Source organism: Hemicordylus capensis, chromosome 15 (genome assembly GCF_027244095.1).
Source record: "Hemicordylus capensis ecotype Gifberg chromosome 15, rHemCap1.1.pri, whole genome shotgun sequence".
Lineage (NCBI taxonomy): Eukaryota > Metazoa > Chordata > Lepidosauria > Squamata > Cordylidae > Hemicordylus > Hemicordylus capensis.
The window spans coordinates 19,286,102-19,311,040 of record NC_069671.1 but is presented as its reverse complement, the minus strand read 5'-3'; the positions used below and the strand labels follow the sequence as shown (position 1 = coordinate 19,311,040).

The window sequence follows — 24,939 nt, the reverse complement described above, 5'->3', positions numbered from 1 at the left end:
CTGAGTCAGACCCTTGGTCCCACTAAAGGTAAAGTGTGCCGTCGAGTCGGTGTCGACGCCTGGTGCCCACAGAGCCCTGTGGTTGTCTTTGGTAGAATACAGGAGGGGTGGACCATGGCCTCCTCCCGCACAGTGTGAGATGATGCCTTTCAGCACCTTCCTATATCACTGCTGCCTGATATAGGAGTATCCCATAGTCTGGGAAACAGCAGGAATTTGAACTGTCAGTCTCTGGCTTGCTAGTCAAGTCATTTCCTCGCTGTGTCATTAGGTGGCTATGGAGTCAAGGGAGGTTGAAAATATATAAAACTATCTTCCCCTCAGGGGATGGAGCCGCTCCGGGAAGAGCAGAAGGTTCCAAATTCCCTCCCTGGCAGTATCTCCAAGACAGGGCTGAGAGAGACTCCTGCCTGCAACCTTGGAGAAGCCGCTGCCATACTGAGCTAGACAGACCAATGGTCAGACTCAGTATATGGCAGCTTCCTATGTTGCTACGTTCCTAAACACAGCACACGGCCTCCACTTCCCTGTCCTCCTCCCTGGGCCTTGGAGAAACTCTGCTGCAGGCTGGTGTCCAGACGCCCTGCCAGGGTGCGAGCAGCTTGTAAACCTGCTCATAAACCAGCCAAGCTACCCAGAGCTGTGTGGTGCCTCAATTCTGCAATCCAAGTTGAACAGGCAAGACAGGCTGATCCCAGAAAGGCTGGAGGTTTTGCAATGGGAGCAGCAGTGAAGAAGGACTTCGTGAACTGCTCTCATAAATTCGAAAAGAAAACAGAGCCTCTTGCAAATTTCCCAAGACTGCTCCTGTGTCAAGCCAGAAGTATGCTGGGTCTGTGGAAGCAGCAGCAGCAGCCAAGAGAAAGCTCCTCACTGCTGAGCAGTGGAGAGGGGCGGGGCGGGTCACTCCTCTTCCAGTCCACAGTGGGGCAGCCCATGAGAAGCAGAGCTCCTTAGGAGAGACCCCTCCCAGAGTGAGGCTGCAGGGAAGGCAGGCTGAGTGCGAGCTGCTGGAGCAGAGCTCCCCTCTCTGACGACTGCTAGGATGTCTCTCTGGGAGAGGAAGGGCTGCCTGGTGGTGCTCAGCCTGGCTGTGGTGGCTCTTGGGCTGGCCCTGGCGTTGATCCTGACCCGACACAGGTGTGGCCCACACAGGTTCCAGCACGCAGCTGTGGCTGCTGACGCCAAGATCTGCTCGGACATTGGCAGGTAGGTGGCGGGGGGCGGGGGGTGGGGGGTGGGGGGAAAGCCTGCCTTGTGCTCTTCTCCCAATGCAGCTCTTTGGCCTGCCTGGAAGTTTCAGAAGTGGTGTGCCAAGTCTCCCCCCCCCTTCATTTATTCTCTCTAATTAAAAGTTTGGTGGGCCAGTCAAACAGTTTAACACTCATTTTAATGGACATGTGGAAATTCTCTCTCTCTCTCTCTCTCCTATTATTGTACATAAAGAAAATAATGTCTTTAAAATGCTTCATTCTAAATAAATTAAACTGCAGCTTTTACCTGGTTAGTTGTTCCCAGACAAGCAGGATTTCTGAGACCCTCCCACTAATGATGTCCAACCCTGGATATTGATGTGGAGAAATCCCAGGGTCCTTTTCTGGAGGCAGGGGAGGAAGGCCATCTAGTACAGAAGACGAAGTGGGTCCTGCTGCTAATTGCTGAACTTGTCGCCATTAAATCCCTGAGCTTTCTCTCGGAGCTGGTGTAAGTGCCATGATGCAAAACCCTTTCGGCACATGTGCCATTGTCGTCAGCTGACCCCCTAGAGGCGCAGCATGTGTCCTCCTGGGGCTGCCTGTTGACACATCGCACTGCTTAGCAGGCTGTGGGCTCTCACTTTTGCTGCGGCCTCATCATGTATTAACTAGGCAAAGAAGTCAATGCCCTCGGAAAGCGGCTAGGCTGGGTGTGCTGTGCTTGAAAAAGCATCCTATTGACCTATGCAGCAGCTTCCCCAAAGCATAGACCTGATACACCAAGCCCTTCTAGACACCATGTGCAGAAAATGGGGACGTGCTTGTAACCCACTTTGGGAACTTTTCATAGTGACCGGGACATCCCAAACCCTTGCTGTTTGACACCGGAGAAGCTCTTTCTTGCCTGCTGTATGCACGGACTCTGCAATCATCTGTCCTGGGGGGCATTTAGAGGTGGAGAAGGTGATTTTGGTGGTGGAGAGGCACCTGAGAGGCGCCTTTCTCATACTGAGCAGCGGGCGAGCAACTGTCCCTATTCAACCCAGAAGAGGGGTCCCTTCTAGGGGCTGCTGCTGGTACCTCCCTTGTATTTCTTTTTCGATTGTAAGCCCCTTGGGCAAAGGGGCCATGATCTTCTAATTCCTATAGCTTGGAGGACTCTTCCTTTCAAGACACATGCAGGAGAATGTCCCTGTAGGATTGTGGCTTTTATATGGACCCCGGTTTTCCTTCACCTGTCAGAACAACCACCAGCTTTCCCAGCAGGACCGAATGCAAGCCCTCCTAAAGATGTGCAGGGTGCTGCCCACCCTGTTGCTTGGAGCTGATGTGGTCTGGTGATTCTGCCTTGTGCTTCAAGATAGTGAGCAGCTCCGGGGTCTGACTCGGGGGCAGGTGTGTGTGTGTGTGTGTGTGTGTGTGTGTGTCATGTTTGGCCTCTGGATGAGCAGAGACTTGGGCTGGAGATGAGCAACAGCTTTTAAAGAGAGTCTCTTTCCACGGGGTACACACACACAGCTTCCCTGGGGAGGGCCTGGGGTGGAGGGAGGAATTGACAGCGGTCACAATCCTCCAGGGGCTCCCATTCTTTGTCCAGACCTGGGAGACGCTTCAAGGAGAAGGATTAACGTGTTAGTCTTTTGCTGTGTGACCGATCAGATATCTTGGGCAGTGGTGTGCCCTCCTCTCTAAAAGCTTCTAAGGAACGTGTACTGGAGGTCAGACATACCATGTGTCAGCTGATCGGATCCCCCTCCGGTATCTCATCTGAGCCTATTGTCTAGGACCATATAACCCTCCACTGGGCTACTTTAGCTCCCTTTGAAAAGCAGTTGAGCACCCTTATCGAGCGCAAATATTTGCAGTTCCCTGAGCTCCCTTAATCTTAGGGTGATCCAGGTCCTTTCATCCTCCTCCTTCTGTGCTGCTCTCCTGTGCGTTCCTCTCCATGTGGCCCCCCCCCCAATGTCTTTTACAGTAAAACCAGCCGTCTTAAGCCCTGTCTGGCCCATCTCTCTCTCTCTCTCCAGATGCTGAAGCTTCAGAGATCTTGATGCTTTGGGGCAAAAAGATGTTTGACAGTGAACATTCGCTGTCCCAAGTGCTTGTGCTCCAGGCAAGGAAAACTGGAGGACCTCCAGTTGCCTGTTTGGGCAATCTGTTTGCTCTGGGATCTTCAGTTCTATAGAACGCTTCTTGCCCAACTTGAGAATGACAGAATAGGGTCTTGGAGGACATAAGCAGCTGTTCCCTGTCTTTTGTTGGTTTGTGTGAAACTTATTGCCCAAGGATGAGCTGAGGCCGGGAATGTGGTGAGACTGGAGAAGGGTAAAAAAAAAGTGTTGCTTCCCAGTGTCTGGTCTTGTAACAATGCCGAGCAAACGAGCCAATTATGTAGTCTTGATCAACTGGAAGTGTTGGAAGCAACGCTGGTGTCATGCCATCGTTCAGAGCCATAGCTCAATGCTAGAACAGCTGCTTTTGCATGCAAAAAATCCCAAGTTCAATCCTTGGGACAGGGCAAGACTCCTGCCTGAAACATTAGACCAAGTGTTTGACTCCGTATAAGGCAGCTAAGCTTGCTATGTTCCTATGAAAGATGTTCCCACATAGGAAGGTGCCTTATACCAAGTCAGACCATTGTTCCATCTAGCTCAGTATTGTCTACCCAGACTGGGAGTTATTTGCACTTGGCTTCATTCTTCGGGGTAAATGTTGAGCGAAGCCACTTCGAATCGCACTCGCAGCATTGAGGGAAGCATCCCCTCCCCTCTGCTCTCAGATTTTGTTGGAAACAAGTTCACATGGCATGCTCCGTGTTTTCCTTCTAGCCAGTGGCGTGTGGGTGGGGGAGAGCTTCCTAATGAGCTACAGCTGCATTTCTAAAGAGAACATCCCTCTTATCATGCTAACGGTTCTACATCAGTGCCTCTCCTTATTTGCTCCGTGTTTTCAGAAAAAGTAGCTTAAAACCAGCATTTAAAAAAACTCGGAAATACATAGAGATAAGCTAGAATTCGCATCACAAAGCCTGATTTGTGTGTGGAGTTGGTCCAAGAATCTCGAAGGGACTTCTGAGTAAGTTTGGCTGGTGTGTGAACACACATATTCTCCTCTGAAGTAGATTCAGGGTAGAAGCCCTGTGTGTTGTCCCCTGCTAACTGAGCAAAGAGGCACATTCTAGAAGTGGTGATTCTCTCATAATTAGTAGGGGGAGAGCAACTGGCCCTATCCAACCCCAGCACAGCATCCCTCCAGTGGCTGTTGCTGGTGTCTTTCTTACATTTCTTTTTAGATTGTGAGTACTTTTGGGGACAGGGAGCCATTTAATTTATTTATTTATTTCTGTATGTAAACTGCTTTGGGAACTTTGGTTGAAAAGCAGTATATAAATATTCATTGTATGTTATTGAAGCTTCTGGCTGCAGCTTCTCCAAGCTTGCAGGCAATGAAATCTTGTTTCACTGAGTTTGTAGTGAGTATGAAGAGGAGGATGTGACATTATTCAAAACTGCACTCTGTTGTGTTGATTCCCACATGCTCCGTTAAGTGAGATCATAGTTGGTGCTCCGGTGCCTTTAAGAGTGGCTTGGCCTTCAGTGATCCAGATGTACATCATCACGCCATGAAAATGTGCTTTTTTTCCCCCCTTTCCCCAGCCACTTGGCAATCACTGCCTCTTATTAAAACATGCTCTACTGGGATCAAATGAGGTATAGTCAAAGACAAAACCACCACTCTGTTCCTTCATGTCTGTTTCTCTTTTGCCTCTTGTCCTAAATCTGTTTTCCAGGAAACTGCCTGGGCTCACCAGCAAAATGCTGGAAGATGCCTCATCTGGCTAGGATTGGCTTAGATTGGCAGCTGAGGCTTGGCTTCCAATAACAGAATCCCAGGCCTGGAAGGAGCCTCGGAACAGAAGAGCCTTCCCAGAGCGGGCGTGAGGTCTTGCTAGTCCTGCGTCCCGTTTTCCACATGGCCCTCCAGAGGCCTCTGAGAAGCTGCCTTCTGACTGATTACAATTAAACATACACTGAAGTGCGTTCCCTTGAAGTACATTCCCAAGCCGGGGACACACACTGCAAATCGGTCTTTGCAGGTGGGTGGGGACACGTTTCCGTTTGGACCCGGACATTCCTCCATGTTTGGCAGGAGGAGGCATTTCAAAGAGCTTTGACAAATAATGGGGTGTAGTTCACACACTGCAAGTCCATTACTTTGCCAGTCCAGTGGCACAGCAAAAAGAGAGCCGTTCAAAAAGTAAAGAGGCTTCTGAAGAATGGATCTGATCTGGAGAACCCAAGCTCCTATTTTGGCAAAGGAGGAGAGCTGGCCTTGGGGTAGCAACAAGCATGCATTATCACCATGCTAAGCAGGGCCCATCCTAGTTTGCATTTGAATGGGAGACTACATGTGAGCGCTGTAAGATATTACCCTTAGGGGATGGGGCCATCATTCGGTGGTACAGCAGAAGGTTCCAAGGTCTCTCCCCGGCAGCATCTCAGAGATGGTTGCATGTGAATAGGAGATTACATGTGAGCACCTTAAGAGATTCCCCTCAGGGGATGGAGCTGCTCTGGGAAGAGCATCTAGGTCCCAAGTTCCCTCCCTGGTAGCATCTCCAAGATAGGGCTGAGAGAGACTCCTGCCTGCAACCTTGGGTGAAGCCACTGCCAGTCTGTGCAGAGAGTACTGAGCTAGATGGACCAAGGGTCTGACTCAGTATAAGGCCTCTTCCTATGATGGCTGTGCTACACCTATTGGAGTACTAGATCACATGTAGGGCTTTTAAAGGGAAAATGTATGCAAATTTTGTTCAGCATCACTGCTGCAAGCTTAGCTGGTAAAGACCTACAGACACATCTGAAAGAGAAGCAAGCAGCATTACAAAAAGGGTGCAAAGCCTGCATTGCCTGAGGAGACCTGCAAAATATTTGAGCAACAGCTCTTTCCTACCACCCCAGAAATCCACTTTAGGCAGCTGTATTAAGCCGAGCCACAGGCGGGAGAGAGGGTGGATCTTCCTCCCTCAACTCCAGTCTGGCTGAATGCAACCTCCAGTGCCGCATTCAGACGGAACAGGGGCTCCATGGACCCTTGGTTTGGAGCAGCAGAACTCACCACAAACAGAGGGTTCAAATTTGAGTCTCCTCAGTGCAACCTCCAGCTGCGCTACAGATGGGACTGGGGTTGCACATGTTCAGACGTAACGGTAAGGAAACCATGGGTCCCTGCACCTCCAGTCCCCCGTTATGTGCGAATGCAGGCAACGTTTTGTGAGAGAGCAGGAAAGCAGCCCAAGCGCTGCAGAAGCTTGCTTCAGATTTGGGGAAACCTTAGCAAAGACACCAGGCTGGCATTGTCTTGTCACTGGGAGGGAAGTCCTGCCTTGTGGGCATTGCGTCTTGCCCATGTGCCAGCCTATCTGATTACACCTTGCTGCTTCAAGGGAATGCCTGTGTGAGTGTGAGTGTGAGTGTGAGTGTGTGTGTGTGTGTGTGTGTGTGTGTGTGTGTTGCTCATCTTTGTCCCTGCACGCCTTTATGGGGACTTTTGCAAAAGGAAACTTTACATATGATGTCATAGACTCCCGCCACCCACCCCTGACTTGGAAGGAGAACAGGGAGCCTGCATGAGCAACCAGCCGGGTCATGAATGACTTGCAAGGGCTTCGGGGAAATCGGAGCTGATACATAGATTGAGGAGTTAGGGGCACGTTGCCAAGCAGAAGAAGCCTCCAGATGTTCTTGTGCAGCCCGCTCCTGCTAACTGGGGAAAGAGGTGCCTTTTGAGAGGGATGGGTCTCTGAGGTGTAACTTCAGCTGCTCTGCAACATGCTCAACTTCGGTGAGTGCACCAGCTGAGACACTTCCTTGGGAGGGCTGACCTGGCCTCTCTCACCCATGCCGTAGCCATGCTGCGTTTGAATTGGTGCTGTGCGCTCTACGTGGGGCTGCCGTTGAAAAGTATTTGGAAACGAGAGATGGTGCAAAATGTGGCTGCCAGATTGATCTGGCATCATGAATTGACATAATTGACAGTGCATAATTAATCTATGCAAGTCTTTTGCCATGGGGTGTGGTGATGGCCACCAGCTTGGTCGGCTTTAAAAGGGGCTTAGACAAATCCATGGAGGACAGGTCTATCGATGGCTGCTAGTCGGGTGGCTGTGGGCCAACTCCAGCCTCAGAGGGCAAGATGCCTCCAAATCCCAGTTGCAGGGGAGCAACAGCAGGAGAGAGAGAGAGAACATGCCCTCACCTCTTAACTGTGGGCTCCCCAGAGGCATCTGGTGGGTTGCTGTGTGAAACAGGATGATGGACTAGATAGGCCTTGGGCCTGATCCAACAGGGCTGTTCTTATGTTCTTATCTCTGGGACTGCTCACCGTGCTCATACGCCCTGAGTGTAAAGCCTCTGGATGGTGTCATTGCCACCGCTTTGCTCTCCCAAACTAGTTCGAGAGTCGCTCCTGGCTTGCTGTCCACACGGGAGAAAGTTGGCTGTACTTGGATCTGTATGATATCTCACTAAGCCTTGCAGCTGGGGGAGGAGAATTTCCTCTTTCTGAGTGGCTCACCCTGTCTGGAGCTGCAGCTGCCCAGAATGTTGCTTTATACGGGAAGGTTGAGCCTTCATCAATGAGCCCCTTAATTATTTTCCTGGTGTGCTTCCTCTACATCAAGATAACCCCCTTCTCGCCAATGGGTTTGCTACGTGTTTTCAGTGTTTCTCAGCCACTTCCAATAAAGTGATACACTCCTCCTCATTAAGGGCTTGCAGATTTTAAAAGCCACAAATGATCCCCATGGGAGCTCAGTCACAACATGAAGTATGAGGCCAGGAGTCTTGAAACTTCCCCTAAATCTTGCTGGGCTGAGTGTCTCGTGGCTTGATTCGGCTGCTTGCCGGGTATTGACCTTGTCTTAATGAGCATCTACGATGAGGCATATCCTGTGAGCGATCAACTCATCATGTGAAAAGACTTAAGTGTGTGTCCGTCCTGACCCCTCCAGATAAGAGCAGTGACATGCTGTTGTTCTCAAGTATAACTACAGCACTTCTTCCTTCCTGTGTTTCTGTTGCTGAACTCTTTTCCTGCTCCTTCAATCCTCATGAGCTTTGGTGCCAAGTACAAATTGGACTCAGATACTCAAACAATAAACCACATGGAAATTGGATGGTGAATTATGTTGCTTTGGATTCCCGGGTGTAGCTAAGGAGGAGATGATGGCCTGTGTTTGCCACAGAGGCATGGGGTTATCTCAGTAGTACACGGCTCCCACGTGCTCCCTCTCAATTTCTGTTCTGCTTCCAACTGTCTGGGGGCTGGATGTCAGGACGGGAGCAGGGAAAGTAGTAACTGGAGCAGTACTGGTGGGGAGGGGACAGGAGCAATGGCGAAAGTGAACATAGGAAGCTGCCATATACTGAGTCAGACTATTGGTCTATCTAGCTTAGTACTGTCTTCACAGACTGGCAGCAGCTTCTCCAAGGTTGCAGGCAGGAGTCTCTCTCAGCCCTATCTTGGAGATGCTGCCAGGGAGGGAACTTGGAACCTTCTGATCTTCCCAGAGTGGCTTCATCCCCTGAAGGGAATATTTTACAGTGCTCACATGTGGTCTCCCATTCAAATGCAACCAGGGTGGGCCCTGCTTAGCTAAAGGGACAAGTCAGGCTTGCTGCCACAAGACCAGCTCTCCTCCCTATTCATTTATGGTAGCTCAAGCCTACCTTTTAGCAGCTGCGAGATTAGGTATATTAGGCATATTTTCCCCTGCTCACGGAGCAAAGAGGCACCTTGGTGCACCCACCAGCTGAAAAGGAGTGGACTCCATGTGGAGCAGGGCAGCAGCCATGGGACATTTTAACAAATTCTTAACAGTATAATCTGCTTCATCACCACCTGCCCCCACCCCAGCTGCCTGGGCTATTCACTGCAGGGGGCAGTGGTCGCCACCTCCATGGCCACCTGCCCCCCAAGTTCTGGTACCCGAGGCGGCTGCTGGATACACCGACCAGCCTTGTGTGATCAGAAATGACAAAGACCTTGTTCGTCTGTTTAGCTGTCGTCACCATCCTTGTCACTTTCGTCTGATTGGTTTTTGTGAAGCATCGTGAGCTGGTTAAGAAGGCTGGCTTGGATTTCATGTTGCGTTTCCTCTGGGGTTTTTTTCTTTTTAAGGGAGAAGAAAATTGGCTGGTGTTGACACTGCTTGTGTAACACTCATCCACATCATTCCCAGATGTGCAGAAATCAATTTCAACGAGGTCTCACGGGGGCTGGCTTCCACCACCCAATTTCATTGCCAGTGCTGTTAAAATGAGTTTCCCTGGGAGCTTCAGTGTTCCTGTTGCCCAGAACCTGAGGGCCAAACTACAGATTAGGTCAAGGGTCCTCAGTCTTAGGGCCCCAGATACTGTTGGACTATAGCTTCCATCACCCTCCGCCACCAAGGCAATAGTTCCTGGGGAATATGGTAGTCAACAGCCGAGGACCCAAGATCAGGAACCCTAGGAGGGGAGCTGGTCTTGTGGCAGCAAGCATGAAAGGTCCCCTTTGCTAAGCAGGGTCCACTCTGGTTTGCATTTGAATGGGGGACTACATGCATGAACACTATAAGGTATTCCCTTTAGGGGATGGGGCAGCTCTGGGAAGAGCACCTGCATGCAGAGGGTTCCAGGTTCCCTCCCTGGCAGCATCTCCCGATAGGGCTGGGAGAAACTCCTGCCTGCAACCTCGGAGAAGCCGCTGCCAGTCAGTGTAGACAATACTGAACTAGGTGGACGATTGGTCTGACTCAGCATAAGGCAGCTTCCTGTGTTCTACCAATATCTATTTGGGGAGGTGGTAGTTCCCTCTAGCATCCATGACATCCCAGTTTGTCCACACATCTCTCCATGTGTTTGTCCACACATCTCTCCATTTTTAGTAAGGAAGCTGTTCTACCTTCTCTTCTTTGTGTTCTGATTGTTAAATTCTTTCTCTCCTCCCTCCCTCCTTTGTGCCCAACAGGGATATCTTGCTATGTGACGGCTCTGCTGTAGATGCTGCCATTGCTGCCTTGATCTGCACCTCGGTCCTGAACCCTCAGAGCATGGGCTTGGGGGGAGGTGTCATCTTTACCATTTATAACGCAACCACAGGTATGGCCGGCTATACCTGTAGGGGAATGCTACTCCGTAGGGGAATATCAGATCAGTGGGTGGAGGCATCCAAGGGGTGGTCAAGGCTGTCTCTGGGAGATCAAGAGTAGTTTGCTTTCTGCAGCAATTCTGTGTGGCATGTATTAAATCCTGCTCTTACAAGCCGTAACAATGCAACCGTATGTCTTGGTAGCATGTTGTTTTAAGTGTTTGAAGGGAAATTAAATTATGGTCTGGGCAAAATTGGGGAAATGTGGTGGTGGTGGTGGTAATCCATGAGACAGCTGGGGTGATTGGTACATCTGCGGAGAAGAATGCTCGTTGTGATTTTTGACAAGCCCTGCACTCCTAAAGCCCTGCACACTGCCTAGGGATTTATCTATCAGGCGGTATAAAAATATGATAAATAAATAAAGATGAAAAACTGATAGCATCACAATGCTTCCATTGTGTTATCATGCATTGATAGTCCTGACCCTCAAGCCTGCAGTGTCCAAATTTGCAATGCTGTTTTAAAAGCTTTTAAAAGATTTTAAAACACACATTTTATCGATGTTGCCAGAGGAATGGAAATGTCCGTTTGCAGGAATGTTCTCCAAAGATTGTTCCATGGAGAGAGTGCAGGAAGTTGTCCGTTGTTATCCTAGCAGAGCTCTACCCTGGCCCTTCCCTCTGTGCAAAAATGACTGCAATTTTACCCTAATTGTTTGGGGGCCGGGATAAAGAAGCGGGGAGAACACAGAGAAAGCTATATCAATGTGATCTCACCTGTTTTCTATCTCTAGGGGGTAGATGTTGCCCAAAATCACAATGGGCATTTGTCGCCTGAGATGGTAAAAGGTAAGGTGAGCCATCGAGTCGATTTCGACTCCTGGCGCCCACAGAGCCCTGTGGTTTTCTTTGGTAGAATACAGGAGGGCTTGACCATTGCCATCTCTCGTGCAGTATGAGATGATGCCTTTCAGCATCTTCCTATGTCTCTGCTGCCCAATATAGTACCAGTGGGGATTCAAACCGGCAACCTTCTGTTTGTTAGTCAAGCATTTCCCCGCTGCACCACTTATGGTACCGATGGCCAAAATTTGTGGGCCTGGCTCATCAACTGTGGCCATGTTGACCAGAGACCATCCTCCTCTGGAGCCTGCACTGAGCTGCATAATTCATATGTATAATTCAAGGGTCATTGGATGCCCTACTCCTCCACGATTTTGAGCAAACGATGCTTGGAATAAAACCTCCAGCACTAGGCTGAGGCTACAGGGAGGTTTCCTCTCTTTATTTCCAGGAACAGTCGAGGTGATCAATGCCCGTGAGACAGCCCCCCAAAACATGACGGAAAGCTTGCTGAATCAGTGTCGTCTGACTTTCCTACCAGGTAACCATAGAACCAGAGACAAAATTCCTTTATCTAAGGATGAGAGAGGGTGAGGTTGGGAGGAGAATTGGTGTGGGTGGAAAAGGCCCTCCCTTCTCACAGGGCACACCTTGATTGCTTGCGCACTACTCCTTTTCTTTGGAATTTTCCACATTTCACTCACTCTCTGGAAGATCTCGATGATATCATTGCATTCTTACACTTCCTGTGCCCGGCTGTGCTTTCCCCATCCTGGGCACTTTCCAGATTAACCCTTACCACAGTGTCACTACGGATCTGCAAAGTGTGCTTCCATACTTCCTGTGTTGTGACACCGCAGTCCCTGCGCTGACAGCAAGGTGCCATTCACAGTTCCAATGCCTTCTTTCGGATTTTATTGCCACATTATTATAGTCCTATAACGTCGCATGCGTGCCGCAAATAAATAGCTGCATTTACCCATTGTGGAATTTTTGCAAGACTGCCCCCCTGCTGGTGGTGTTGCACAACAGCCTTTGTTTATGGTTTCAATGTGCTCTGCCCAACACCAAAGCGTTTTACTGCTGTTGAGCAGGTAATCTGGAAAGCACCCTGGGCAATTTTTATAATTACAATAAAACAACAGCAGCAGCACCCAGTCCAGTGTACTAGCACTATTTTACCCATTTTTTAACCCTGACAACTGGCAACCCCAGGGCGGGCATGTTTAGTCAGACCGTAGTGTCTTCCAACGTCTACTCCAGGGCTGCTCAACTTTGGCCCTCCTGCAGATGTTGGCCTACAACTCCCATAATCCCTGTCTGTTGACCACTGGGGCTGGGGATTATGGAAGTTGTAGTCCAAAAACACTGGGGGGGGGGCCTAAATTGAGGAGGCCTGGTCTACAGTGTCCCATTGGCCTGCAACTCAATGCTAGCATTGCACATCTCCCACTGTTCTGAGGATGAATCACGGAGGCTCTTGCTTGTAGGTGGGGGCATTGTCGGCAACTGGGACCCCTGGCAAAAATAATTCCTCTTTGGCACCTCTCTTACCTTGCCATCCTCACAGCCAGCTCCTTTCTGGTGAATGAGCCTGAGGTCATAAAGCCATGAGATTTCTGTTCCTCCCTGCTTCCGTATACAAGCATGAGGACTAGATCCCTACTACTTTGAATGAGAATTGGGATTGTGAAGGATTCTTCCGCTGGGATTCTGAGATTGTCCTTGAAAACTGGAATGGAGTTTGGGAGCACCCCCAGTTGCCAGAAAGAATAGTGACTCATTTAACAGTGAAAGGAAACAGGGAGTGTCTCCAAAACCTCTCTGTGGAGAAGCTACTGCAATATGGGTAATGGAAAAGCATGAATCTTGCTTGTGTAGGGTCTCAGTGGATTGCAGTTCCAGGAGAGCTTCGTGGCTATGAAGAAGCCCACAAACGCTATGGCAAGTTGCCATGGGGGAGGCTGTTTAAACCAACCATCCAACTTCTGGAGGCTGGAATCAAGATTCCTGAGGTTTTGAATAAGTTCCTCAACCACGAACAGTTGCAGCCGGCTTTGAAAAATTCATCCTTGGGGTAAGGGAAACCTATGAAAACTGGTCACAGACAATAGGTAGCAATTCATCCCCTTTAGATATTTCTTTACTGGAGTCCCGGAAACAGCAGTAATAATGTTCCTAATGGGAAAAATCTTCCTTGATTTTGCCTTGACAAGAAGGCTTAAAAGAAGAAGGGTAGGGGCTTAATTCTGATCCCAAGGACCTCCTTCTCTTATTTTGTGCCTCTAATCTCTGCCTGTATCTCAGAGTGTACCCTGGTGGGCGAAACCAAAGTTGCTTGTTCCCTAGCCTTCATTCAATTCAAAATATGGCTCCTGCTAAAAAGTGCTGCTGATCCAAGAACTGGCATCATGGGTACATTTAGCCCATCTTTAGCAAGGATTTGTGTCCACACATGCTTGTAGGGCAGAACCCTAAAAGAGTCAGGCCTGTTGAATATGACAAGATTTCTAACAGATGAGATTATTCTGCAGTGCAGAAGTGTAAATGTTTTGAGGTGAAGCAGGCAGATTTCTTGCATCACCAAAGCAGAATGGAAGCTGGACTTTCCCAAGTTCAAACTTTGCAGGGGTGGGAGGGCAGCCCTTTTCACTCACTTGGCACACTTGCAGTTGCTAATAAGTCAGACCTCAAGAACAATCCCTGCAGGGCTGCTGTCCAGCACAAAGCACCTTGAGCAGCAGCTGAGGCCTCTGAGAGCCATTGCTGTAGGACTTGCTCCAGATCTGAGGGGTCCCGCAGACAGATGCCCTCTGGGATCTCTCCTACTTCGGTGGCCCACTTCCCTTTGCCATGGCAATAGATGCACGTTTCTTTCCCTTGCAGTAGTCCAGCAACAGCATGCTAGGTGGCAAATGTGGTCCATGTCCCCCCGCACAGTGAACCATGTGGCACTGCATCCTCCACCACCCTAAGGGGAAGGGGCCACCCAGGTAGGAAGGGACCCACCAGGGGTCACTTGCCAAAAGGCCCCCTCAGATCTCGAGCTGGCCCTGAATCCCTTTTGCAAATTCCACTCTTGTTGGAATCCAAGTCAGCAGCTGACGCAGGGCATCCTTTCTCTCTCACTCACAGCAAACTGTTTCTCAATGGCCGAGGCGCCATGATGACAACTGGGGAAACCCTCCACTGGCCAGCCCTGGTGAAAACCCTGAAGGCTGTGGCAGAAAATGGAACTGACGAATTTTACATGGGGAAGACGGCAGAAGAGTTGGTGAGGGACGTACAGGAGCAAGGTAGGCAGCTATTGTGCCTCTTCGTTGGCATGGTCTCCTTCAGTGCCTGCCAAGGCTCTGAATTAACTTAAAGCACCTGATTTAAGGCACTGTGGAATCCCGTTACAGTGACAACTCAAGCCCAGAGGTAGGGTGCTCCCGGCTCACATCCTCCTTCCCTCTTTTCCTCTTCTAAAGCAGGAGGGCATCTTGCTGGCCAGCAAGTAATCTGCTGCCTGAGGAAGGGCCACCTCATCATGTCCTGTTTTCCCAAGTCCCGTCCCCCCAACTGAGTCTGGAAAAAATGCACATTTGAGCAGCTGCAGGGATTCAGCCAGGAGTCTTTCCCAGCCCTACCTGGAGATGCTGCCAGGGTGGGATTGAACCTGGGGCCTTCTGCATGCAAAGCCACAGCACCATCACCAAAGGTGGCATCCATGGGTCTCCCATCCGGGCGCTGACCATGCCAAGAGCTGTTTCATTTCAGCAAGGTGGCTGTACTGTGTGCCCTTGTGCCATGCTCTGCTACTGGCTGGATAAACAAAGGTAGCTGGTGGACAGCTCGTTATAGTATTGTATTCTTTTGTAAACCCCCTTGACAATCATGTGGGCAGAGGACAAGGGTGTGCATGTCCAGAATAAATGAATTGGCAGCTTTTCACAAGATTTGTGTAGCACTACCGGCTGATTTCTGGAGTGTGGTGTTTCGATCCCTGATCAGTAATAACTCAAGGTAGAGTTGAGTGTGTGTGTGTACAAGTACAAATTCATTTCTCTGAGCCAAGGGCTTCTGAGATGCACTTGGTTATTGCCTCGATTCCTGGACTAGCAATTTTGAATCTTGCTCCAAGTGGTGTTAGGTCTCAGAGGTTCTAACTAAAAGCAAAGGGCTGTTTTCTCCAGCTTTTAATTTGCTAATGATTAGTTTTTTCTTCTGCCATGTTTGTGTCCTGTGCGTTACTGATGTGATTTTAAAGACAAAAGCTGTTAGCCACTTCCCAGTTTTTAAAAAACTGATCAATTTTCAATTAATCCACTTTGATTAAGGGTTGGGATATAAATATTTTAAATAAAATATATCACAGCAGCCTGGAGCCTGTGCATCCCTGCAGTAGCACTGCCAAGGAGGATGCAGGCAAACTTCTTAGTCTCCCAGCATCCTAAAAATGCATATGCATATGCCTACAAGAAGAGCTCACTCTTGCCTGTTTTAGTCTCTGCCTTCCCTTTTTAGACTGCCTCCCAGCTGACTTTTCCGGCCTTCTTTGTTTTGTTGCCTTTGATGTAACAGTAGTAAGCCCACACCCTTTCCTTCCATTCTGAAAAAGTTTGCACCCTTTTTCTCACCATACAACTTTCATTCGAAACAAAACAAACCAGAAACATAGTAAAATGTGAACAATTGAACAGAAAAATCATTGCACACAGCAGTAAAAACCAGACTAAAGTAATGGTATGTATTGTAAGAGTTTTTCACTTCCGCCTTGTTTTCTAGGTGGGAGATTGACATTGGAGGACCTCAAGAATTATCGTGCCAAAGTGGTGAAACCCGTGAATATTTCACTGGGGGAATATGTCATGTACTCTGCCCCCCAGCCGGCAGCAGGCCCCCTTATCCTCTTTATCCTCAATGTCCTCAAAGGTAACTAGATAAAGGGAGACCTCTGGCCAGTTGTGTGCTGCTCTTTGGGCAGAAAGACATTTGGGGAGTGGAGAAGAATTACAGCCTTCATTGCAAATGATGACCATGGCCCATAGGAACACAGGAAGCTGCCTTCTACCGAGTCAGTCCCTTGGTACACCTAGCTCAGTATTATTGACCCAAACTGGTAGCAGCATCTCCAAGGTTGCAGGCAGGAATCTCTCTCAGCCCTGCCTGGAGATGCTGCCGGGGAGGGAACTTGGAACCTTCTGCGTGAAAGCAGGCAGGTGCTCTTCCCAGAGCGGCCCCATCCCCTAAAGGGGAATATTTTACAGTGCTCACAAATGTAGTCTCCCATCAAAATGCAGACCAGGGTGGACCCTGCTTAGCAAAGGGGACCATTCATGCTTGCAACCAAGACTTGCAACAAGACCAGCTCTCCTCCAGTCCAGATCCTGGTCTGTAGCACAGGGAAGGTTGTTTTCTTGCCCTGTCTTCTTGTGAAAGCTCAATGTCAATGACTATAAACTGGCAGTTCTGGAGGGGCGTACGTTCGGATTAATTTAGCTCCTGCAAATGAACAAGTGGCTAGTTCTATTCTTGTTCGCTACCCATGGAAAGAGCTGTCAGGAGTTGTAGAGCAGTGTTTAGCAAGTGCTATATATATATATATATATATATATATATATATATATATATACACACACACCTGTGGCCTGTGAAATTGGAACCTTTCCATTGGCTTGCATGTAGGCACTAAAGAAAGGCCAGATGTTGTCAGCTGTCTGTTTCATAGGAGGCAGAAACAACATTGCGCGAGTTTGCTTGCTTGCCTTCTTCCTGAGCACTCACTGCCAACTCTTCCTACCTCTTAGGGTTCAACTTCACCAAGGAGTATATGAGCACACCTGTCAGGAAGGCAGAGGCTTTCCACTATATTGCCGAAACCTTGAAGTTTGCCAATGGCCAGAGAGCAAAAGTGGAAGACCTGGAATTTTCCAAAATAAAAGAGGTAGGTGGACTTTGGAAGAAGGCCCTTTTGTGAGCTTATTTGCTTAAATGCTGTAGCCTGTTGCACCCCAATGCTGGAGCAAAATAATTTAGAGACATGCATGCGTCTAAAAAGAATCGAAGAATAAAACACATTCGAGTGTTCAAGTTCCAAACGGCTCAAGTTTGGGTCTCCACTGTGTCACCAAGGAGAAAGAACCCTACTGCTGGTGGGGGAAGATAAGAGGGGTGTGGAGGAAGTGGTTGTAGGAGAGTCTCCTCCTTTTCTTGACTAAAACCACAGGAGTGACTGTTCAGTTAAGGTAAGACTCATCAAAATTAATGGGACTTGTCTCATTGATATCAGTGGTGCTTAGCCATGGCTGACCAGCCTAGATTCTGCCCACCTAGCATGTCCCCTTTGGGCAGTTAAGGGTAGGTAACGTTTCCAAGGATGTTGCAGAGTTCTCCTTATTCTCCTTTGCTTGTGTTTGTTTAAATCAGTTGCATGTTCCTAACATTTAGGAGGTTTCAAAGCTTCCATTTTAATGCATCATTTAACACAGAGTAGTTTGTGCAGCTCACATCTTTCTGATATATTGAAGCTTCCCTAGTGGAACCTTTTCCCCAAACGAAAAATAGCCACTACCAGTTTGTGAGTGCGCCTGTATTTAATTCTGAAGTGCAGTTACGTGCCCACATCAATGGCAAATGTAGTACTCTTCCTCCATAGTTCTGGAGACCCAGGAAACTCTGTTGGCCAAACAGCTACATACTAATTCTCTGCTTGCTCTATATATGCTTTCATTTGAATTGGAGAAGATGACAATAGTAGCTGTGAGCATTGGATAGTGCGAAGAGACAAATAGAGGATGCAGATAGTAACACACATCTCAGGGCAGGTGGGTATGCTGGCACGTGACTGAATCATCATGAGGTAATGCACATCAGCAAGACGAAGCATGAAAATTGCCAGTTGAGGCACATCCCTTAACTTCATGCTATGCGGACACTAACATTCTACAGCCTTGCATATTGTACTTGCTTACAACATGGCCATCCCCACATTTACCTAGGTCTTCCAGCCCCAATCCTCTTCCAGTTTGAGGAGGGTAGGACTGATATTCATGAGTGTCTGTAGTAAGGGGGATTCATGCCCAGAGTAATGCAGAGCAATTTACAGCTCTTTAAAGGTAAATATATACTTTTGCTGCCCACCCTCTGGAAAATTTCCTGCCATGGCGGTATGCCACCCATGGTGGTACACAAGTCTTTAAGAAGAGATGTTTTAAAGCTCATTTCTGACAAAACACCTCTTGCAAAGCTTAGCTTGAACTGCAGCACAATATCTTATGTATGTTTAATCAGCAAAATAATGATTCTTGCTCTGCTTGTTGAATGATCAAGATTCAATTTATTTGTTTTTAAAACAGAGCTAAGCTGTTGCAAATACCAGTGCTGTGTAGATTTAGTCCTTGGGAGAACTTGCTCACTGGCTGACATAACTTCTGAAATGCTGAACTTTTAAATTTCATTGGGAAACTTTGAGTAACTTTCCTTGGTATGTTGGCTACTGTCTCCTTTTCCCCCTGACTGAGATACACTCTCTGCTTAGGGAATTGTACGTGCTCTGATATCGGAGCCCTTTGCTGACCACATAAGGCAGCTGATCGACGAGAGAGGGGACCATTCAGCTTCCCATTACAACAACCCACAGCTGAGAATGGCGAGTTTCGGCACCGCTCATGTCTCTGTCGTTGCCGCAGATGGGAGCGCTGTCTCAGTCACCAGCACCATCAACCACCCGTAAGTGGGAAGTGGCTAAGACATGCCAGCAAAGGAGAGTTAGGAGCAAGGGGTGTGTGATTTGATTTGGGTACAAAACTGTTTGTACCCGAAATCTACCTGTTTGGGGAGATTTGTGGACAAAACAAATCGCCCCTGTGCTAGCTAAGCTGGCCAGATTCGGGTCCAAAACAAATCGACCAGATTTTGGACCTGAAAATTTTGTAGATTCGGACCTCCATTTTGTGGCGCTCTCTCTTACGGTCTCCATTTTGTGTCAGAAAATTGTTTTGAAAATCCCGCCCTCCCAAGCTTCAGATTGGTGACTTACAGTGTGCAGCGATCGGCTGGCAATTCCCCCCCCCCCGGTTCCAGATTGGCTCATTTCCATTCAAATCTTGTGTTGCCAAGGGTGACTGATACCGCATTGGCTAGGGGAAGGAACAAGGGTGGGGGGAGTTCGAAGGAGGGATTTTCAAATGTACTTAAGGTGACAGGAGTGGATTCTCTGCTTTTTGTTCCTGCTTTCCTGACTGAGGAAAAGAGAAGGGAATTTTTTTCACCCGCTTCCTGCAGCTGAGAGAATCACTGCCTGCACCTGCTGTCTGTGCAAACTGATTTGGGTACAAAATGATTTGTACCCGAATCTACCTGTTTTGGGAGATTTGTAGACAAAACAAATCGCCCCTGTGCTAGCTGGCCAGATTTGGACCCAAAACAAATCGGGGGTGATTTGATTCGGGTACAAATCGAATTGAAAAAACCGATTCGTGCACATCCCTGTGAGGAGCAGCTTTTGCCTTGACTCCAGAGAGACTGCTGCCGGATTGTTCCAATGAAGCCCTTGTGCTGGGGAGGGCAGCAGGCTGGGCTGGGAGAGTAGCCCCCTTTCCGTTGAGTGCAGATAGGCAAAAAGGCTTGAGGTGAGCTGAGATCCTCCAAAGCGACCCAGGGGGGTTGGGCGTGAGCAGGGAGCTGTCCTGGGGCAGCAAAGGAGGCAGTGGAATCGTAGCGAGCGGGGTAACGGAGAGTCCTGTGCCAGCACAGCTCCTCTGCTGATTGTCCTATCTCTTCAAATGCAGACGCTGCAAAATGACTGATATTGGAGGAGGTTGCCCGTTGTATTGCTGTGCAAGTCGCTTCTCTGGATTTGCCTCTTTCCAGTCCAGGAAAGAGTGGACTAACTGCTGCTGGGGCACTTTCCAGATTAGACCCTACAACAGGGTCACGACAGATCTGCTAAGTGTGCTTCTGTACTTCCTGTGTTGTGTGACACTGCTGTCTCTGCGCTGACAGCAAGGTGCCGTCCACATTTCTGATGCCTTCTTTCAGGTTTTATCTTTGCATTGTAGTGCTACAATGTTGCAAGTCCATTGCAGAAAAATAGCTGTATTTTCCTGTTGTAGGAGGTAGAGATTCTGGGGGTTGTTTTCAATACGATCCTGCCAAGTTGAAGCATTTTACCCCTGTTCTGGCGAGTAATTTGGAAAGCGCTTAGGTAAAATGTGGCTTGGCAGGATTGCATTGAAACATAAATAGAAGGTCCAGCTGTTTTTTGTGCAAAGCCACCAGTAAGGGGAGCAGTCTTTTCTAGCTTGCGCAAAACACCTACAACGGGAAAATACAGCTACAGAAAACACAGAACCTTGCTGTCAGCACAGCAACTGCAGTGTCACAACACAGAAAGTACGGAAGCACACTTAGCAGATCAGTAGTGACCCTGTTGTAGGGTTTAATCTGGAAAGCTCCAAGACTGCGCACAAGAAAGAGGTTCCTCTGCAGGCAGTTGACTTCATCTTTTGATGCCCTGTTTAGGACAGGCAATTCTATTATTCTTCCTCACAACCCCACTTTCAAAAAATGAGAAGTCACTGTAGGAGTCTGGCTTTGGGAATGGGGGGGCAGGGGGGCTAGTAGGGTGGGTTGTTCAGCCCTCTTCTTTCCTGACACTTATAACTCTTCCTCCCACCCCACCCCAGGCAGAAATACAGCTGGAGAGGGCTCTTGCATTACATAATACCTTTGGGGGCAGAGAATCCTCTTTTCATTCTTTTCCTATGAGAATTATTTGTTCTTTTAAGAAAGGTGTATATAAATAACCATCTTGTGGTGATGAGCTCACATCTGTGTTCTTCCCCCATGCTTAGATTTGGCTCTATGGTATATTCTGAAAAAACTGGGATTATTTTAAATAACGAACTTGCTGACTTCTGCATGAAACGATCAAGCAGAAAGATATCTCCAGGTAAGCCCCCCACCCCACTGCCGAGGAATATGCTCCAAAACCACTTGTGTAGGAGAAGGATAAAGTGTTCTGATTTGGGGATGCTGAATCAAGATAGCGACAATGCTAAAAATTTAAGAGGATTGTTTGTTTAGAAAATGAATACCCCAGCTTTTGATCAAATGCTCTCCAAGACGGCTTGTGATGAAAACCTTCACCCAGCAGCCCTAACCTGACAGCCTGGGGCAGAGGCCAGTGTGTCTGTTCTTCATGCTGTCTCAGGACACCTGTGCCAGCAGAGATGTTTCTGAGGAATTCAGACAGAGTCACAAGCCATCAGTGTAACAAACTTTACTTTAGGCTTACATTAAATAAGAAACTTGATTTTTGCTATCCCTGCTGGATGAGAAAGCTGGGTTACATGCACTTGGGAAGGAGAGAAGTATGCACCTGCTGGCATGCAGGAATTGATTAACCTATCAATTTCTCCATGCCCACCCCCCTTCAGAAGTTAAAGGTAACATTAACTTTTTATTTTCTGGCTAGAAATCATCCAGTAATTCCTGTAATTCCAACAATCTGGAAGTTTGGCCCCAATTGGCTATCTTCTCACAAGAACTATAGGATTACTTTTCACTTTTTTGGGTTACCTTTCTAATGAGAGCTAAAAACCTAGATTGAGGGATGACAACATGGTTCTTGAAGAGAATAAGCCATAGGAAGCAGCCTCATACTGAGTCAGACCATTGGTCTATCTAGCTCAGTATCGTCTACACAGACTGGCAGTGGCTTCTCCAAAGTTACAGGCAAGAGTCTTTCTCAGCCCTCTCTTGGAGATGCTGCCAGAGAGGGAACTTGGAACCTTCTGCTCTTCCCAGAGCGGCCCCATTCCCTAAGGGGAATATCTTACAGCACTCACACATGTAGTCTCCCATTCAAATGCAAGCCAGGGCCATCATTTCATAATGAATGAAATTGTGCCTTATCTCGGGCTAACATTCTGGCACGCTGCTATTTTGCAAAACTCGATATCCTAAACACCACATGTACAGGGCGTTGCTTTTAAAAAGGAATTTATGAGTAGCTAACGCTTTCATCCTGTGTGTGTGTGTGTGTGTGTGTGTGTGTGTGTGTGTGTGTGTGTGGTTTTTTCTTTAGGAGAGATGCCCCCTTCCTCCATGACGCCATCCATTCTCATTTCCAAGAACGGCCAGTCTAAGCTGGTGATCGGAGGCTCAGGTGGGCTCCTAATTGTCCCTGCTGTAGCCCTGGTGAGTAGGCAACTCTTGACCCCTAACCTTGGCCTGTACAACTGAAACCAAATTTCCAGTTCCATGCAAGTTGACAAATTTGCAAAATCCACAACACATCAGAGAGATGAGAGCTGCTCTTGCTGTGGGAAGCATGAACTGTCCCCCAAATGCCCTAGTTTGCATTTGAATGGGAGACTACATGTGAGCACTGTAAGATATTCCCCTTAGGAGATTGGGCTGCTCTGGGAAGAGCATCTTCATGCTTGCATGCAGAAAGTTCCAAATTCCCTCCCTGGCAGCATCTCTAAGATAGGGCTGAGAGAGATTCCTGCCTGCAACCTTGGACAAGCCTCTGCCAGTCTGTGCAGACAATACTGAGCTAGACAGACCAATGGTCTGACTCAGTATATGGCAGCTTCCTATGTTCCTATCTATCTGAATAAAACCAGTCCTAAATATTATGTTATGTTCTGCCCAGGAGAATGTCTTTTAAACTTCCATCCAGGCTATGTGTTGAGATTGCATGTAGCTGCTGGCTATAACATTCAGGGGAAAGAGTAACCTGTGAAACCACTGCCTCTGAACATAGAAGTCTGGTTTAGCTGTCGTGGATAGTATCTGTTCATTCCGCAAAACCTCCTTCTGTTACAGGCAATCACCAACAAGTTGTGGTTTGGCTATGATCTGGACAGCGCTATTGCAGCTCCTATTCTCTATGCCTCCTGGAACAACCAGATAGAGGTTGAGAAGAACTTTAGTCTGGTGAGAGATGTGACCAGCCTCCACTCTGTTAACTGAGATGCCTCTCGGAAATATTATAGGCCCATTACAATTACATCTTCTCGGAATACATGGCTTCCATAATGGGGTGCAGGCAGAGGGGAAAGCTTAAGGAGTAACTCTTCACTTGAATTTTGCGAGGAGGAGAGAAGATACTTTGTGGGGAGAAAAGTATGTTTTGGGGGGCAGAAAAGCACAGGGGCGGGAAACACGGTTAGAAAACAAAAACACTCTGAGGATAAGTGCATTGAGTCAAGTGAGCAGGGGGGACTCAAATGCTTGGACAGATCTACACCCCTGTTCCAAGTTTGTTACATTGTTTGTGGACTTTATTTACAAACCATTGGAAGAAGAGGTTTACATCAGTTGCAGGATCCAGACTAAATGAGTCATGACTAAGGACCATTTAAATTATTCAAGATGTCTTATTTCAGTAGTGCTTAGACAGGACTAATTTACTCTGAGTCTTGCCTTGTGTGATGCAAAGATGCAAATGTTGGGACTGGTTAGAATATATTCTGGGTGGCGTAGTTTGTATTGAATTATTTAAAAGGAAGGTCACCAAATAGTACAGGTGTGCACCTTCATTTATTTATTTGATTTATATTTTGATTTATATACCGCCCTTCCAAAAATGGCTCAGGGCGGTTTACCTTCACATGCAGCCCCATAAAAATGTAAGAACAGCCCTGCTGTATCAGGCTCAAGGAGGCCCATCTAGTCCAGCATCCTGTTTTGCACAGTGGCCCACCAGATGCCACTGGGAGCCTATAGGCAGGAGTTGAAAGGGGCCTGCCCTCTCTCCTGCTGTCACTCCCCTGCAACTGGTACCCAGAGGCATCCTGCCTTTGAGGCTGGAGGTGACCTATAGACCTCCAACTAGTAGCCATTGATAGACCTCTCCTCCATGAAGTTATCCAAACCCCCCTAAAGCCATCCAGGTTGTTGGCCTTCACCAGTTCTGTACAGTCTTTCCTCATGCCCTTGCTCTGCTCCTCTTCACTTCTGTGGGGCTCAAGCAGGGGAGCTTCCTGGCAAAGTGGGCCCTGTGGATCAGACCACCTGCCTCCCACTCCACTGCTGCCATTTAATAGTCCCCCAAATCCACTGCCTGAGATGGCTGCTCCATTTTGCCGCAGGGCAAGGCCATTTTGCAATTTACTGTCTCAGAACAGCTGTGGATAAAACCGCAGCTGGCCACATTGAACTCTTTCGTCTTGGTTTTCTTGCAGGACATCATGGCGGAACTGCGCAAAAAGGGACACAAGGTTGCGGTTTCTAATTTGACACTAAATGTCGTGCAAGGCATCTCCACCGATGGCTCTTGCATCTTCCCCTACTCTGACAAACGGAAGCTAGGGGAAGCATCTGGCTATTAGCACTGGAGAGGGCCTGGAGGATCAGCCTGTCTGCCCCCTCCTGACATTTTTGAAGCCTATTTGAAGCTTTGTGGCTTTGCAAGCCCCGTCTGGGTCCTACCCAAAGCAAATGAACTCACTGCATATGGATTCCTATTCAGGGCAGCTATATGGAAGATGAAGAACTGAGCCAAAAAGCAGCCATGTGTGCCTGCCTTCTATTGCAGTCTCAGTATCTGAGGAGGAAGCAGAGCTGGATTCTAGTTTCTTGCAAGTTTCAGAAGTTTCCATCCAGGCTGTGTGATGAGATTGCATGGATGTAGCTGCTGGCTGCAGCATTCAGGGTAAAGAGTGACCTGTGAGCCAATGTGGAACTTCTTACCTGTCAAGTATTGAATGTTTAAGGGGAAGGCAGACCCTTATTTTAGGGCCTGCTACACTGTGAAGGGCAGGTGG

General features: G+C 48.2%; 1 protein-coding gene across 5 annotated transcripts; it reads left to right on the top strand.

The window, feature by feature from the left end:
• The first annotated feature begins 873 nt into the window (after positions 1-873).
• On the top strand, positions 874-24,939 carry GGT5 (gamma-glutamyltransferase 5). 5 transcript variants are annotated; one of them, XM_053280385.1, is made up of 12 exons: positions 878-1,209; positions 10,212-10,342; positions 11,628-11,717; positions 13,058-13,253; positions 14,312-14,472; positions 15,947-16,093; positions 16,969-17,105; positions 18,699-18,889; positions 21,016-21,113; positions 22,251-22,363; positions 22,997-23,107; positions 24,358-24,939. In XM_053280385.1, exons 1-12 carry the CDS (start codon positions 1,046-1,048, stop codon positions 24,502-24,504), a joined length of 1,686 nt encoding a protein of 561 aa, XP_053136360.1. In that variant the 5' UTR covers positions 878-1,045; the 3' UTR covers positions 24,505-24,939. The 5 variants fall into 5 exon arrangements, 4 of the variants coding, with proteins under 4 accessions (XP_053136361.1, XP_053136360.1, XP_053136363.1 ...); XM_053280388.1 differs by lacking the exon at positions 878-1,209 and adding an exon at positions 1,686-1,704; XM_053280387.1 differs by lacking the exon at positions 878-1,209 and adding an exon at positions 4,166-4,274.

Excerpts from the sequence above, each read along its gene's own strand:
- GGT5 (XM_053280385.1), top strand. The coding sequence starts at position 1,046 with ATGTCTCTCTGGGAGAGGAAGGGCTGCCTGGTGGTGCTCAGCCTGGCT. Across the intron at positions 11,718-13,057 it reads TCGTCTGACTTTCCTACCAG|GGTCTCAGTGGATTGCAGTT; the intron begins GTAACCATAGAA and ends TTGCTTGTGTAG. Across the intron at positions 23,108-24,357 it reads TTGAGAAGAACTTTAGTCTG|GACATCATGGCGGAACTGCG; the intron begins GTGAGAGATGTG and ends GTTTTCTTGCAG.